Below are 17,731 nucleotides of genomic sequence, written 5' to 3'. Positions count from 1 at the left end.
TGCTGAGGTCCTCGCTGACCGACCTTAGCGCTTCCAGTATCTCCTCCTTGGTGGCTAGCTCATCCAAATCCCGGATCTCTAATTGGGCCTCTTCCACCAGCGGCTTGACAACAGCCATACCCTGTAGGGCTGTGTAGGTGTGTGTGTGTGTGTTTGTATTCGCTATTCACGAATTTTAATGAACGGAAAATTGAAATTTGTGGTTATTCAAGGCAAACACAAACACACTCACACATACAAGTATGCATGTAAAGCGAAAAACTCACAGTGTCGTCGGCCATAAAAATGCTCTTGCCGCCATCTTTTTTTTGTTTTCTTAGTCTTTTATGTCTCAACTTGTAGGCACTTGCGTTGCACTGCAACTGATTGAATTATGTTGTATGCCACGCATACATTGTAAGTGTATATATGTAAGAGTATATATGTAGTGTATATATGTAGCCAGCAACGCGCCATCCTGGCACACCACTTGACTTTGCCTGCCCACTTGACATGTGCGCTGGATCAAATAAATTTTGCATGAATGTGCAGTTTTTCTTTTCGATACACTCGTCCCGAGAGCGGGTCTAATGCCTTCGATATTGTGTTGGTGCCGAGCACACATGTTATATTAACATTTCTCTAAATATATTTATGTAATTATGTTATGTGTGCATAATTACATTGCCTCGAGCACTTATCCAGTTTCCCTTTATTTTTGTGTAGAAGCTTAAGCCTTAATGCCTGAAGGAGGCGAAATATTTTTCAAATTCTTCTTCAGAGTATTTCGCCATCGATGTTCTGTGAGATTTTCTAATTGAAACGCATGGAACAGCTGTTGGAGTCGCTCGCCAGCCGGGGTCTCCCATCGTTACATACTTGTATAATAAAAAAGCTCAAAATGCTTGCCCAAACATGCCAGTCGAGCATTTTAGGGGCTTCAAGCTAAAATCAAAAAGAAAGGGGGAGCAATTCGGTCGATTTCGGGGTCGTAACATTTCATTGGCCAAAAATGCCATCGTACAGCGTGCATGCTTGGCCTTAGCCAAACCGCAATGTGCACACCCACCCACACACACACTCACACACACGCTCACCCACACACAAACACACACACAGATGTGCGCATATTTGGACAGAAACACACCTATGTATATGCCGAGGAGCAGAGGAAGCTGCTCACCTTACGCACACAAGCTGTGTGGGCTGCATTCCGAGCATAGCAGAGAGGAAACCAAGCCAGCCAAAGCATAATTTCCGCGCACACACACTCCTACACTACTACACACACACACCCACGCACACACACGCAAACAGTCATAGGCCTTAGTTAACCACTAATGTGCAGCTAGCCGTGTCGTTGGGTGCGTGTGTACTCGTATGTGTTTTGCATATTTCTGCTGCTTTGCATAGCTCAGCAGGTCAGCTGCTTTGCTTCCTTCCTTGCTTACCTCCTGCGTCCTCGCAGCAGCAGCAGCAGCTGGGACTACTTCAGCCTCCTCCTCCTGCTACTACAACTCATTTAGGAATAACTTTTGCGCCATCTACCACGTGCTCTCGCATAGTTCAACTAATTATCAAGGGTATGCCGAGGAGCCAACAATGCGTATGAGTAATTTTAATTGACTCTTCTACAGCGCCCCAGTTATTAGTAGCTGTCACCCACGCATACATGTTCTTTTCACAGAATTACAATGAAATCGGCTTCGCTATATAATAGGTATTATATACTGGGGTTTTATTTAGAACAATACAATCATCATTTTTATTTTTATACCCTGTACCCGTAGGGTAAAAAGGGTATATTAGGCTTGTGCAAAGTATGTAACATGCAGAAGGAAGCATCTCCATAAAGTATATATATTCTGAATCAGCATGACGAGAGAAATCGATCTAGACATGTCCGTCCGTCTGTCTGTCCGTCTGTCCGTCCGTCTGTCCGTCCGTCTGTCCGTCTGGATGAACGCAAGGATCTCAGAAACTATAAAAGCTAGAATAACCAAAGTTGGCATCCAGATTCTCCTAGGTCCGAGAAAGGACGAGTTTATTTTATTTTTTGGATAACTCAGTGCCAGAAGTTTACCTGGGTACAGGGTATTTCACTGTCGGGCTTGCTCGACTGTAGCGTTCTCTCTTGTTTTCTCTTTCGTACGCTCGTCTTCTTGCTGGTTGTCTAGGGCGTCGTTTACTTTTTTTTAGAAAAGGTGCTTATATAAATTGAATAAAAACTTGATAAAGATATTGCTCTTAAGCAGATTGAGCCTCAACAACTTAAAGGGTAGGAAATAAGCTTTCAAAAGATAATACATATTTCTAAAACAAATTCCCGACTTCAAAAATCTAAATCAGCACACCATGCTCATCGGCTAATCTAAACTAAAGGTATATTTGCACAAAAAGTCTCGAATTTGGATTTCAAGGTGTCTCAAATTTAACGCATTACCTTCATCCTTGTACAAAACTTGTACAAAACTCAGCTTCTATAATTGTAGTTATTTAGCCATTATTGGGTAAAGACACTTTCGGTTCACCAGAAACAATTCGACGGGTGTCACGAAAAGTAAGCTGTTTAATTCACTTTTAAGACTGCTACGCCGATTATCATAAATACACGTAGCTTATTCCATTCAAATGACGCGTGACGTTCACGGGGAGTAGTAGCGCAGGCATTTGACAACAAATATGCAAATTCCTGTAAGGCTTGCTAAATTCCAAATTCAATTCTGACCGGCAAATAATTTACCAGACACGCTTTTATCAGGTATGTGCTTTTGCATTTGCGTTGCAAACTGCAAGAGCGAACTCACCATATCTATAGTAAATGCTATTAAATTAATGACAGAAGAACCAACAACTAGGAATTTTATTTCTTATTTAAATAGATCGTTAAATTAACTTTCAACTCTAAATCGAAACTACAATTTTTCTATGCAATTTCTATGCTGCTCTCAGTACTCAGAACGGCTAGTAGGGGTCTGCAGGGCTGCTTTGTTAAAATGGTGCACATTTAATTCAGTTACGTTTTTGGGAAACAAACTGCAAATAATGTAACCCAGTTTATTGGAATTATAACCACCATGCCTGATTAATCCCATATCAACGAGTGAGCGCGCAATTCTGATTGGCAAGCAATTGAAATTTCTGTGCCGATGCATGTCTATGCGTGTCGATACGTGTCGATACGTGTCTATGTGTGCAGTACAGAGTTAAGCCACAGCAGCATTACTAACGACAGTTGCTGGTAGTGCTTGGGCGGGAATTTCATTTACGAACATCCTTTACAACGGACCTACAGCAAAGATCTTGACCTAAGAACACGCGCACTAATCGGATGTAATTGTGAAGTTTGTGAAAACGGCTTCGAAAATTATATAACTACATACTTGTAATACCGGGGGAGGGAGGATGCAATACAAGCTTGGCCTGCGCGGGCCGTAATGGAATATAAATTCGAAGTTCGGTTAATTATCGCTCTACAACTTTTTGAGATTTTACAGATGAGATAATACAGATGGACGGACGGACGTTCGGACACTTCATCTATTCAAATTTTTGTACTGATTAGTAATGTATATATACCATGTGGCCATGCCCCCTTCCGTGTGTTACACAAGTGTTAATCCTTTTACCCTTCGGATACAGCTCGGAACAAAAACAAAACGCGCACTTACTCGTGTACATACGAGTCTGTTCATACAAACATGCAATGTAAGCAGAGCAGGTTTACTGAAATCGTAAGACTTCTTTGCCTTCTTCATTTGTCCTTGAAGCGATTCGCTGCTGTTGGCTTGTTTGCCAATTTCTCGCAGTCGACTTGTTCCTCTGCCGCTTAAATCAAACACTTTTTATCCTCACATTTGTATTCCAAATTGTACTTTAATTTCCACATCTCGCTGCTGCAAGCCAGACTAAAGTTTTACTTGGAAATATTTAATGTTGAACGGAAATTCTGAAATTCTGGACCTGAAATGCTGTACACTTATCTAGATCGTGCTGAATACTTAGAATGCACTAGGAACCTATTTTGTCAGTCCAGAGGCAATTCTACTCCCTGTCCCTCTCTCTCCCTCTCTCTGCTGTCTAGCTATCTCCGGTGAAATCGCTGCCCACATACGGCTGGGAGTCGCGGCAAAGCTTGCCGGACTGGCAATTATGTACATTTTCCACCGGGTTGGAACTTTCTTGTTTTTTTGCTCCCTAAGTAATCTATTTAGGTATTAATTAGATTTTTCTTTTCTTTCTACTATTTTTTACGTAACCGTTTTTAGTCTTTGACCACATTTGACTGTGAATCGGGGCCAGATAGCTGCCCGGCCATGGCAAATAAAATCCCTCTAGAATGTCGTTAGTAATTTTGTTGGTTTATTTTTGAGACTGCCTTAGTTCTGTCGCTTGAATTTGAATTTCGAGCACAATTTAATTGATGTCCACAATCCAATCTATATGCTTGTACTAACCAGCATTTTTTTGTTATTGGCAATGGTTTTTGCACTTTTGGAACTTGGAACTATTACCTGAACATAAGTGGACCGTTAAGCTATTGACCATTGAACAACCAAAAAGCAGTTGTTTATTTATTCGAATTCAAGCAATATGGAACAATCAGTCATAGTAATAAAATTTCTTCAATCGATATCATATTATATAGAACACGAAACTAGCTATCTATTCTCGTTGCTCCCTACAATATTTATAGTATTTCACATAACCTCCAAATATTCATTAACTGATTTGGATGAAATTTAGAATTCAACGAATTATTGCGTGTGCAGTTTTGTATTTGGTCTATGTAGCTTTTGCAATGTGGACAGTATTAACGATTCTGTAGCCTTGAAGGGAGGGGAGCAGATGAAATGAAACAATTAAATAAACCCGTTTTGCCTAAGAAGTAGGATAGTCTAAATACTAAGTTTGGTCAATGTGCGCTCAGCCGTTTTCGAAATTCAGGCGTTCATCCAGACAGATGTCTAGATAGATTTACGTCTTCCTGCTGATTAAGGATATACAATCTGTGGTGTTGGAGATGCTTCCTTCTCCCTGTTTTATACTTTTCACAAACCTAATACTTATACCCTTTTTACACTACTGATATAGGGTATAAAATATTGAACATGTGTTTCCAATATATGCTGCAAAATCTTATGGAAAAAGAACAAATTAGTTGAAAACTCGTGTTTATATATTTATTGACAATTATTTTTCATTCATAAGAAATGTTTTATAAATATCGAATTGCAGCTTAAAATATTACCACAATGATTCGGAGCTGATGAGGACAAGCACGGTATAGAAATATCTTCTCATACGAAACGAGGCAAGCATTTCAGCGTTGTCTGTACTTATTTGTTCTTGTCATTAAAGCAATATAATTGTGCATATAAATTGACAAGCCAATGGACAGTGGGTAGACAATGCGAAGGAGACAAAGAGGGCGGACAAAGCGATGAGAGCGCCCCATGTTGGCAGTCCTTCTATCTCTCTGTGCGGGTGTGCGTGTGTTAACGGAAATGAGCAAAAGACGCCATTGACAGCGACATAAAACACTTAGCGAGGCACACACACACACACACACACACACACACACACACGATAAAGCCAACGCACACTCGAGCATGCAAAGACGTTTGAGGAAAGACGGAAAGTTGGGGGATTGGGGGCTAGGGGTGCTTACGAAAGAACAGGCAGAAAATGGCAAGGGCGCGTATTCGTTAATTGGCTGGAGTTGCTAAATGCGCTTATTTATCCACCTAACTGCGTGTGCGTGTGTGCGAGTATGTGTGTGTATGTGTGTGTGTGTGTGATTGACTGACTGACAAGCTGATAGACTGACTCAATTAGGTTTCAATAAGGTTAGCACAGAAGTAGAAATATCAGCGCAAATGGCTGACTTCCAATAGAGAACGCAGACAAAACGACAAAAGGCAATCATCAATTACACAATTGCGCACTATACTTTACACGCACACACACACACACACACGCACGAACACACACACACACGCACACAGAGGCACAATCACAAATAATAAGGAGCATCTGGGAAAAACGCTTGAAGCAGAAGCAGGTGGCGTCTTTTGTGTCTTTTGTGTGACTTTTGCGGCCGCTTTTCGCATTTTTCTTTTTCTCTCCATCCATTGTTCTATGTTTTCGTAAGTCCCTGACGTCACAGAAGGGGAGGGGGCAGGCGATACGAAGTGAGCCGAACTTATTAAATTGACATGCTTTTGACACCCTGCAGCTCGAAACGCAGCAGCTCGTTCAAAATTTGTAAAACTGATGGAATTATACGCGTATGCCTTATAGCCTATTCAAAACTGCATAAGAGGGAACAATACAATGTTGAGTCAAGGGCACAGCTACAGAGTGAAAATTTAAAAATGCAAGCCTTGTAGTCTCACAGCTCAGTTTGGTCCTCGCACTCAATAACAGTAGCTGGCATTTGTATGTGTTTCCCTCACAGTCAATTGGCCTTCCTTCAATACAACTTCGCAGCTCCTCCTATTATATATGTAGTTCCCAATCCGTTTTATGAATTTCTTACACTGACTATACCGAGTGTAACAGGGAGAAAGAAGCATCTCCAACCCAATCAAATATAAATATACTCTTAATCAGCGGGATAAAAGATTTTGATTTAGAAATGTGCGTCCGTCTGTCTGGATGAACGCCTGCATTTCTGAAATGGTTGAGCCCATATTGACCAAACTTGATTTTTAGGCTCGCCTTAGCTTATTTTATTTGTAAGTTGTAGGAACATCAGCTGAGCTGGGCTATTTTTTTTATGTTGTGCTATTTAGCACAATCTAGCAGAATCGGTTATGTGTTTACAATACACCACATATGTATATATATCTTATATGGGATCACTTTGAATTTCTAGAATATACTTCGACCTCATATCGCATTCTTCCTCTTCAAGCTTTAGGAGTTTACGAAAACCCATTCGCAGACAAACGTAAAAAACAAACACTATTGTGATTAGGCACGAAACTTATGCCTTTTGGTGTAGTAGGGAGTAGTGTTTTATTTGGCGGAATGCGGGAGGAAAGGCGTGCACCTTTTTGTGCTGCAAACCGCCGCCATCAGCAACATCATCATAGTCATCATCATAATCAACGTCAAGTGGCGGAAAATATATTCATGAAATTTATGTGCTACACAAATGAAATTTATTTTAAATGAGGCCGGGACCTTCGAGGCTCGCAACAGGAGGAGCAGAGGCAGCTGATTAAAAGCCAAGCCGGCGACCAACTATATTTACACAGAACCAACAGCATCGCACAGACACAGGCACACACACACACATACACACACACACACACACTCACACATACCTAAATGCATACACCTGTAGATCACCCACTGCATTTGAAAGAAGTCTGTGATTAACTTTTCAGATGGCCAGCACCACCAACATCTGCAGCACAATTCAGGGCCGTGGAGCGAGGTCACATGCACAGGCATGAGGTGCATGTTTTAGAAAAAAGCCACGCCGCGCCACGCCACGCTCTTTCGTATACGAGTGGCAGAAATCATTTGCGTTTTAAATATGGAATTAGTTTCGTGCATAAATTCCGTGCGCTGGGCATGCCCCTGGGTCCGCAGCGCAGCCCTGACACTACTGGTTTTGCATTTAGTGCTAATCCTCTTTGCTCTTTGCCTGCAATGGCCCCCATGGGTATGTTCTCCCTTTACACTCTAATGCCGGGGGTGGTCCACGGGAGGTCCACGGGCGGTCCACTCGCAGGTGGTCCCACATCAAAAGTGCACCTCATATGCGTCCGCTGTTCATCCGTGTCAGCGAGTACTCGTATGACACCAAAGTACATACACATACACCACATAGGGCTCTCAGACACCAGGACTATTTCGCACTCACATAATGTTCAATATTTTCTTAAGACACTTGGAACAATCCACGGTCCCAGTTTTCGTCGCTCTAGCATTCGCGGCAGGTCGGCTTAAAAGCCCTAAAGGGCAGTACTTAATGACTGCGATCAACTCGCTGGGCTCCGAATTATGATCGGTCAAAAGGCCACCAGTCGACATATGTACGTCTAAATTGGAAACCTCATAAGCACGCGGAGGTGGCCAGACTGGCGTTATATAAGATATCTGGGACACGATCAGAAGACGCACAATGACATATTTCTGTGTGAACGTTCGCAAAGGTAGGAGTTGTGTTACACTCTGTACCTGGAATGCTAGAGTCGACCCAAAACTTGACAACAGTCAACGGTTGCGCAGAGTCGGCTTTGGTCGAGCTAGTAGTATGTGCTAGGAGTGGAGGAACCCAATCCCTATAGTTGGAGCTTACTCGTTTGCTAATATAAGTAGCTCTGTCTCCTGTGTATACAGATATCACAAACTGTAACAAGAACACACATTTTTCTTATACTTTAAGCTGCAGCTTAAAAAAATGAAAAGTGAAATTGGCATATGCACCGGGGTTTTTTTTTTGTAGTTACTTAGCGCCTGCGATGTGCAAACTACCTTCCTTCCTAGCCTTTGGGGGGAAACAAAAACTAGAATGGAATGCTAAAGTCGGGCGGGCTGAATTTTTAAATACCATGTATCCACTCCCACGAAAACACACTTTTTAAATCTTTTTAGTTACTTTTTTTTCAATTAAATAAATATAAAATGAATAAAATCAAAAATGCATACAGTCGTACAGTTTTTAAAAATATACATTTGCCCCAATATTGTGTCTATGCGGGACTCTGTGTTCGTGTATGTGTGCAGTCCAGAGTTGGGACAAAGCAGCAGCAACAACAACAGCTGCTGGCAGAGCATGGACAGATATTACATGAGAGTATGGGCTTAACTTCCTTTACATTTGACCAATGAGGACACATAAGCACTAAAGGCATGTAATTGCCATTGAGTTGCAAATTTTAGGAATTGAGGGAGTTATGGAAAAGGAAAAAACAAACACAAAAACTCGTTCTTTCTCGGACTCTGGAGCATCTGGGTACCAAGCTTGGTTTTTCTACCTTTTTTCAAAAATCCTTTATACAGACGTATTGACGAATGGGATTATATCTGCTTCACTTTTCACCCTGATCAAGAATATATGCAATTTGTGGGGTTTTTTCACGCCTCCTTCTATGTGTTACATACATTCGCACATAACTAGTATACACTTTTATAGGGTACAAAAGAAAGCATGCATATGTACTTTTAAAAACCGTTTTCACAAATTGTAGCTTCCATGAATGTTATTTCGATAGTTGGTAGGCAGGCTTTAAAAGCATAAATTTCGATAGTTCATGGAAACGATTGAATAAATCGATCAATATTGAATTTATTAAAAAGCAGTGGGTTGTATGCAAGAAAAGCACTTAGAATTGTAACGGGAATTTGTTTACAAAGCCCTAAGACATAACAAGTGGTTTTATTACAATAAAATATGGCCTTAGTTATCTGGGATAGTAAGTATTTGAAGTAACACAAAACATTTATTTTTGGTGTGGGGTTTTCAAATTTCACATTTACACTCAGTTTTATGACTTTAATGAAGTTTATGGCGCTCTTATTGTTTAAAACGTGTTTGCAACAGTTTAATGTGCAGCTTTAAATGAAATATCTTTATTTTTTTCTTCCTTTTTTTCATTCTACTGTATACTTGGTCCAAATGCCCTCGGCACTCAAGAGTTGTAAAGACTCTGTAAAGCTCTTGGCCTTTGTGTTATGAGAATTCAACTTAAAGTTTTTGGTCGTTATTGCAGACTCAAAGAAAGTCTTTGCGCACACACACACACAATAAATAATATATATACATATATAGTATATATATTTGAATTTGTGGCCACAATTCAAGCTAATTTCAATTATACATGCGGTCGCTGTCTAGTTACGTGCCCGGAGCCAGCAATGCTTGCGGCTGTTTAACATCTTAAGTTTATCATTTCTGGCAGCATCTTTGGCCAAGAGCTTATGGTTTTTATGCCATTATTTTGTTGTTATTTTTTTTGTGTGTGTTACTGTTGTAACATTATCCTTGAAAGGGACTTTAAAGCCAAGGTTGGAGGGCATTGAGAATGAAATACGGCTTGCTGTCTGGCCTGCTTGGCTGCCTGAGAAGCAAAACAAAAGCAGAAAGAGCAGATGCGTAAATGTTTCGCATAGCTAGCAGTGTGTTGGTGGACAAGCTAGACAGGATGAGTGTATGTGTGTGTGTGTGTGTGTGTGCGGGTGTGTGAGTAAGTATGCTATGTCAAAAATGTGCATTTGCACGAGAGGGAGCAATTTAAATTAAATTCCAACAGCAATTCAATCAAATATTTTGCAATCAGTGTGCATGTTAAACTCATAATTAAACTACCAGCTCACACATACACACACACACACACACACACACACACACACACGCACGCACACTCAAGGATATAGACACAAAAAGCCACACAGATACTTGTACACACAAACACAGTGGCCCATGTGGAGCTTAACGCTTGAAGGCCTGTGGCATGCCATCACCATGTGCTGTTTGATTCATTAGCAACAAAAATGTATTTAATTGAACTTTACATTACACTTCACACCCTCCATCAATGCGCCACTCTATCAATCGGATGTGTCTCTATCCCCGCAGCCGACGTCATGGTCAACGACAGTCCCGTTCATTTGACACTCTGTGATACCGCCGGACAGGACACATTGGATCCACTCCGCGAGCTCTGCTACCCGGACAGCGATGTCTTTCTGCTCTGCTTCTCGGTGGTCAAGCCGGAAACGTTTGACGCCATCAAAGCCAAATGGGCGCCCAAGTTTGCCAAAAGCAAGGCGGCCCTTGTATTGGTGGGCACTCAGGCCGATCTGCGCTCCAATCTCAATGTGCTCAACAAATTGCAGGTGAGTGCTGTTTTTTGTTTACTATTGACTGATTTGTTCACCCATTTCGTAGCTTAGTCGGATTTTTTCCCTTCCTAATGCAAAGCAGAAATATAGTACACTGGCGATTATTCCAGTAGAAGCGACTCAGACGTTTTGACTAAACACATAACCATAGACAAGAATTATAAGTGTTCGTATACATCCATAATATATACTTGTATACCATATATCTCCCCTCTATCGAATATCACTATTCAAACAATTGGATTACCTACTTCAAGTATAGTGCAAGTTCTAGTTTCATTTGCACCAATTACCAATACGGTTATTGTATATATAATACAAGTATATCTGTTATTGTTCCGGAAAGAAAAACAGTCTCTGCCGAATGGAATTTTGACGCAGGTTATCGTACAAAATCTTAGTTGATTGTTCCAGTAATTTTTGCCAAATAATTTTGGTAATTTAAAATATATTCATGCCATTTTCTATACATCTACTTAGCTTTTAAATATATAAACAAAATAGATCCGTTTTAATCAGATAATGTTACAAAGATATATAATCTAAGTTATGCAGAACGAAAAAGCTTCGTAATAATAGCATGAAAGGAATGCTAAAGTCGAGCAGGTCAACTCTTAAATACACTGTACTGTAAAAAAGAAAACAAAATTTAAAAAATAAATTAAAAAGGTATTTACAAAAAATAAATTAAATAGATAAATTTAATTAAATTAAAAATATTCAATTCATTCAATAAGTGGAGACATAATCAGTAACTGGAAGTAATTACCAAATTTGAGTTCAAAGTAATGGGGGGATGGGATGATGTATCAGAAGAAATGAACAAACTTATTGGAGAATCTGGATATTAAGTTTGGTTATTCTAGCTCTTAAACTTTCTGAGATCCTTGCGTTCGTGCAGACAAACGGACAAAGAGACATGGCTATATCGACTCGTCTTGCCAAACTGATCAATAGCTTTAGGGGGTCTGCCACGCCTTCTTTTGTGTGTTACATACATTCGCACAAAAAATGTATACCCTTTTCCCCTTCAGTGTGCAGGGTATACAAATCTGTATCTACAGCTGTGAAAGGGGAAAATTGGGTATCCTTACACTCAGGGTAAATGGGGACGATCCGATCGGCATGTATGTTCTGGAGATCAGACTATTCAGACAGACTATAATTTCTAAAACGGAAAGCCTGTGCATGATGAAGGGATTTAGGGACCTTAGTGATATGGCCTGTGGCCGAAGCTTTTTTGTTTGTTACAGCTGATCGCCAGTGTACATAGGTATTTGTCTGCCCGATTCACATATGTACATATATAAACTATATACTATATAGTATATAAATATTTATATATGTATGTATACCTTCTATTGTGCTGCCATCCTGAGTTCTGGCTGCCCTTGGCGCTTTGTTTTTTATTTCTCCTTTATTGTTGCTGCTTTGTTGTTCAAATATTTATGAAATTCGTATTTGATTCCATATGCCTGCCGGCTGACGCGCATCCCACCAACACCAACAACAACAACAACACACACCTGCCAACCATCCACCGATGTTGGACCAACCTGCGCCCCAACCACACATTCAACGTCCATTTACCGGCTTACGTTCCGCACATATATCTTTATATGTATATATATGGATGTGTACATATATGTGTGGACAGACAAATGGCGAGAAACCAATTTCGTATGCAGATGCCTGGGATTTGGCAACAACAATTGGCGCCAAATACATCGAGACTTCGTCAGTCACGCAGGTGAGTTGAGTTCTGTTCAGCTGAGTGTTCGGTTGCAGTGAGCCGTTAAATTTATGTACGAATGTGGTGCCATCATATTAATTAAGGCGACTCACACCCACATACATACATACATGCCTATGTACACTTGCCACATGCCACACGCTTACTTAAATATAAGTATGCGTATATATTATACGAGTACACAGTATGTAAGTATGTATGTGCACCTCTACCCCTGCCCCCCCAGAAGTCATTGCACCGGAAACAAAGCGCGACTCGCTAAGCCCAAAGGCTTTCTCTGCCTGCACGAGCGAGGACTGTACGATAGATATCTATCTCTGCAATGGGTTCTCGAAACTATCAATTATCCTTAAAGCTAATGATTGTGTAAAATAAACCAAAGCTTTAAAAAGTTTATAAATTTTATTAATTTTCTTCAGAATTGTATTTTTTGTTTATTGCGATATATCGCAACTACAAGTACAATTTATGATTGTGAGCTAGTTTTTTTTAAATATTATAAGTCATTTGAATCGGAGCACTGGTTACTCGCATATTATAGGCATAGCTTTTACAGTTTATATTATGTGTCGATTGTTTTTGTTTTTCTTTACGTTATCTTTAAAATACGGATAATTTGCTCCTATTTAATTCTGTTCTGGTTCCCGTTTCCAATCAAATCATCATTTTAAACAGTATTAGTTATTTAAATCGGACCACTAGATACTCGCATATTATAGCCATAGCTTTTACAGTTTATATTATGTGTCGATGGTTTTTGAATTCCTTGGGCTATCTTTAAAATAGGTATAATTTGGTCCCATTTAATTATGTTGCGAAATCCACAGTACTTAGTAGTTTTAATCATTATCCCATCATTATCCCGTGGAACCTATTATCCCAAACCGGGATAGTTCCGGCTCACCGAAAAGTGTATTGGCATTAAAGAAAACGCAATTCGATCATATGATTGTTATAAGTCTTGGAATGAATCCTCGTTTGTATATATCAGTAGCCTGCATTATCTATTGGCTGATTTGATGGCTTTTTGAAATATTGCTCGGACGCCAATAACAGGAAATTAGGATCTGCAAGTTTCTAGATCTCCAGCAGCTGTGGAAAGATTGTAAAGTATTAGAATTTGTTATACTTGTAATAAATAAATGAATTGTCAGCCCGTAAGTGCGATTCCTAGTACACATAAGTGGTCTTTATTCTCATTTTTAAACTATTTTAATAGCATTATAGTATATTCCAATGTGCTTTTGTGTGACCATTGTTAATTGCCTTTCAAACTTGAGCAAGGCTGAGAGGTGGAAAGCATTTATTTAGAAAGAGTTTGACAAACAGCCCTCGTGTTGCTGTCTGTGCCGACTTTGTGCAAACACTTGAAAGCTAAATTCTTACCGCACCAACAACAAGCACTCGGGCGCGCACACAATTTAGGGCCCCAGCGCTGCGACTTGTTCTGTGGCCCTAAGTGCTGTTGTTAGGCCCAAGCCCAAGCCCAGCAAGTGCCAGCTTCCTCTGCTCCTGTCTTCTGTCTCCTGTCTGTTTGTTGTACTTCCAGAGCGGAGCTACGACAGTAATCATAATTGCGCGGTTTTCGGCACATCCACCCACCCGTGCACTAAAAGAAGCATGCACTTGAGAAGAAAGCGAATCAGAAGCAGAAGCAAAAGTAGAGGCTGACGCACGAGAAACTGCAAATGTATTGCAACTTTTGCCTCAACACTTCCAAATGGAAGCTCGCCTGCTGCCCCTCCTTGCCTTTTGGCCCAGACGTGCATTGCACTTGGCGCGCATTTTCCCCAAAGGTAGCGCGCTTCTAACGGTTCACTGAATAATCGCAAAAGTTGACGGGAAAAAAGTACGACACTGTAAAAGCAGAAGAGCGCCAGCCGGGAATAAAAAGCATTTTTTAGTCGACCATCCACTTCGGTTGCCCAAAATCCCAAAATGACAACTCGCCGCTTCTGACAGTGTGCATTGGACTGGATTAAAAGTTGACTGGACTATTGAAATGCACTGAAGGATTAGGTGGATTTAATCATATCATATGCTCGTAGTCGCTTTTCAACGCTTGTCACCAAATAGCTAACGAGCTCAAAAATCTAAATGGCGTTCCGCCCGAAAAGCCATTGAGCCACATTCGACAATTCACTTTTCCACTGCCATTCATTTATTTGGATATTGGTTCGCTATTTTGAAATCCTTTTAGCAACCAATACTACAATCCAGCTCCTGATTTAATAGTAGGCTTCCTCGTAACTACGTTATCAAAATAAATTTGATTAGTTGCTCAGAATAAGTAAAACCAGTAAAACTTACTTTATCAAAAAGAGAAAACTCTCTCATTTTCGATTTTGAATTTTCAAAAAGTTTCCAGTCATTTATTTATTTATTTTTATTTATAAACTATTCTAGCGTTACAAGTACCAGATTACCTTCATTATATATTTATTTCTAATTTAAATCAGTTTAATTTATTACAAAGATTAATTTTAATTTTTTTAGTTTTTAATATATTTTCCTTTGCTTTAATTATTATTGTTTTTATAAATATTATTATTTTTGTTTTCTTAAATCTGCCATGGCTTGATATTGTTGCCCCTTCAACTGGCAAGGAAACACGATCCACTATCTATATTAAACGTCATTTGAATATTTTGCTAATAGTTGTTCCGTTTTCTCTTCCACACAGGACAAAGTCAAGGAGGTATTTGACACGGCTATTTGGGAGGGTTTGGTGCCGACCACGTTGCCCCCCACACCTTCGTTTTGGAAGAAGCTCTTCTGCTTGGCCTGAGCATCTGAAAAGAATGAACATTTCAAACATTTTGTAGTCTTCAGATGCTTATGTTAATTCCTACGTATATGGATGTACATGGATGCATCAGTACATTTTAATGCGTTTTTTAAATATATTCTATTTGTTTAGCTGTGCTTTAATTTAATGCACACGCACTGACTGATCTTTAGGTATTAATTAAAACAGTTGAAAAAAAAAACAACCAACAAATTAAAAAACAATACAGACATTTAAGGCAATTTTCAATTAATGTAAATTCAGTAAGCACTACAATACTATTTAAAACATTTGCCTAATTATACACACATGCGATATATATTTTTTATTAATAATATAGATACAAACAGCTGTATGTACATGTAGTTTATGGGCTGAAGTGGGCAGCGACGTTTCAATTTATTTTTTAACAACGCGTTTTTTTCTCTATTTGTTAAATGCTAGTTGTATTGTGCTGATAATTATTGTAATTATTTAGGTAATATAAGTATAAGTATTTAACTACTTTCGTACACATACGCACAAACAAATTTACTATATTTTGTCATCATTCCATCCATTTAACCATTAAGTGCTTTTTTTTTTAAATGATATTAAAGCGAACAAAAAGTATGCAAAGAAATTGTGCAAAATTTGTTGTTGTTGTTGCTGTTTTTTCCTCAGAGTCGGCTTAAGCTGGCACTCATTGTGTTGCATACTTTTGGGAGCTGCGACAAAATGCCTTTCAGTGGAGCAGAGTTGCCTCCATCGCGCGTTTTTCAACATTTTATTAAATAAATCATAAAGCTCACAGCATAACAATTTCTCGTTGAACTTCATTGGCAAAGTAAGTACCGTCTGTGAACATTTTTTAGAAGGGACGGCTTCAGTGTGCCATCATACTACAGTGAAAACTCTCTTGGCCAGACACTCACCACACTGTCCGTCCAAAGGGGATACTGAAATACTTGGTACATCGAACAAATGCTGTCCGTCTAAGCGGGGTCTCCGGATACAAGAGTTGTCATCAAGAGAGTTTTCACTGTAGTTAAGCAGACAAATAGCACAAAGTTGCTGAATTAACACACATTCTCAGTGAACGATAGGAACTAAATAGTAGCCAAACCCTCTTGGACATAACAGATCATTTCTCCAGCATCCGTTATTTTAGATCGTTTGGACGAATTGCGGAATCCCGGAGCCATTTGTTCTATCCGTGAAGCGTATTCTGGTCGTTATTTGCAATTTTTTTTAAAGAAACAACAATGTGGCACAGCGAATGATTCTTCTTCATTCTCAATAATAGTATAATAAAAGCTGCTTTCTACCATTCTAGCATACCAACTCGAGTGAGCCCATTCTGAGTTTAAGACGGCCCCTAGCATCGGCTCTGAAACTTTTTCTATTGAATTCTGTTTGCATTTTTAGACGTTTAGCCAAAGCTGTAGAATAGAATAGAACAGAATAGAATAGAATAGAATAGCATAAAATAGAATAGCATAAAATAGAATAGCATAAAATAGAATAGAATAGAGAGTATAAAGGAGAGTAGAATAGAGAGTATAATACAGAATGGAATACAGAGTAAAATACAGAGTAGAATACAGAATAGAATAGAGAATAGAATAGAGAGTATAATACAGAGTAGAATATAGAGTAGACTAGAGATTGGAATACAGAATTGAATACAGAGTATAATAGAGAGTAGAATACAGAATAGAATAGAGAATAGAATAGAGAGTAGAATATAAAATAGAATACAGAACAGAATACTGAGTAGAATACAGAGTAGAATAAATATTGGATTACAGGGTAGAATAGAGAGTAGAATAGAGAGTAGATTAGAGAGTAGAATACAGAGTAGATTAGAGAGAGTAGAATACAGAATAGAAAACAGAATAGAATAGAGAATAGAATATAGAGTAGAATAGAATAGAGAATAGAATGCAGAATAGAATAGAATTGTGAGGGCAAGATTAGAATTGGTGGCAAAAGAGGTCTGTTATCTTTCGAATTGGATCACAGCCGACACCCTACAACCAACGTTCTGTTTACTTTGAATAGTATCCGGTACACATCAGTACCGGTTTGATTTAAATTCCAAGCCATTCGAGCAAATACGCGCAAGTGCAATTGGAAAGACGGTTTTTAAAAATGGTATTTTTGAGAATGGTAAATAAATAATATAATATCGCTTGGTCTTGAACTGAGCTGTAGTCTCGGGCATTTAAGTTGTGTTAAGGGGGAGGTTCCGTCATCCTCAGCTCGTTTATCACTAACTACTACAACAATAGCAGCAATAATTTGCATGCCTAATGCCATAAATTTGGAGAGAACAAAATTACAACAAAAACAACGAAACGACGTGG

At 39.3% G+C, this 17,731-nt stretch overlaps 1 protein-coding gene across 1 annotated transcript in view; it reads left to right on the top strand.

The window, feature by feature from the left end:
* Nucleotides 1-15,939, top strand: part of LOC115627478 (AF4/FMR2 family member 4) — a 122,978-nt gene extending 107,039 nt beyond the window's left edge. The window contains exons 8-10 of the mRNA XM_030523156.1: nucleotides 10,577-10,836; nucleotides 12,500-12,592; nucleotides 15,279-15,939. Of these exons, the coding sequence (XP_030379016.1) occupies nucleotides 10,577-10,836; nucleotides 12,500-12,592; nucleotides 15,279-15,383 (458 nt within the window). The 3' untranslated portion in view covers nucleotides 15,384-15,939. The remainder of the gene's footprint in view (nucleotides 1-10,576; nucleotides 10,837-12,499; nucleotides 12,593-15,278) is intronic.
* The last annotated feature ends 1,792 nt before the right edge of the window (nucleotides 15,940-17,731 follow it).

The sequence above is a fragment of the Scaptodrosophila lebanonensis genome, unplaced genomic scaffold (genome assembly GCF_003285725.1).
Source record: "Scaptodrosophila lebanonensis strain 11010-0011.00,11010-0021.00 unplaced genomic scaffold, SlebRS2 tig00000096-arrow-pilon, whole genome shotgun sequence".
Classification (NCBI taxonomy): Eukaryota; Metazoa; Arthropoda; class Insecta; order Diptera; family Drosophilidae; genus Scaptodrosophila; species Scaptodrosophila lebanonensis.
Note: the sequence above shows the minus strand (reverse complement) of the source record. Positions and strands in the feature narration are given on the sequence as shown.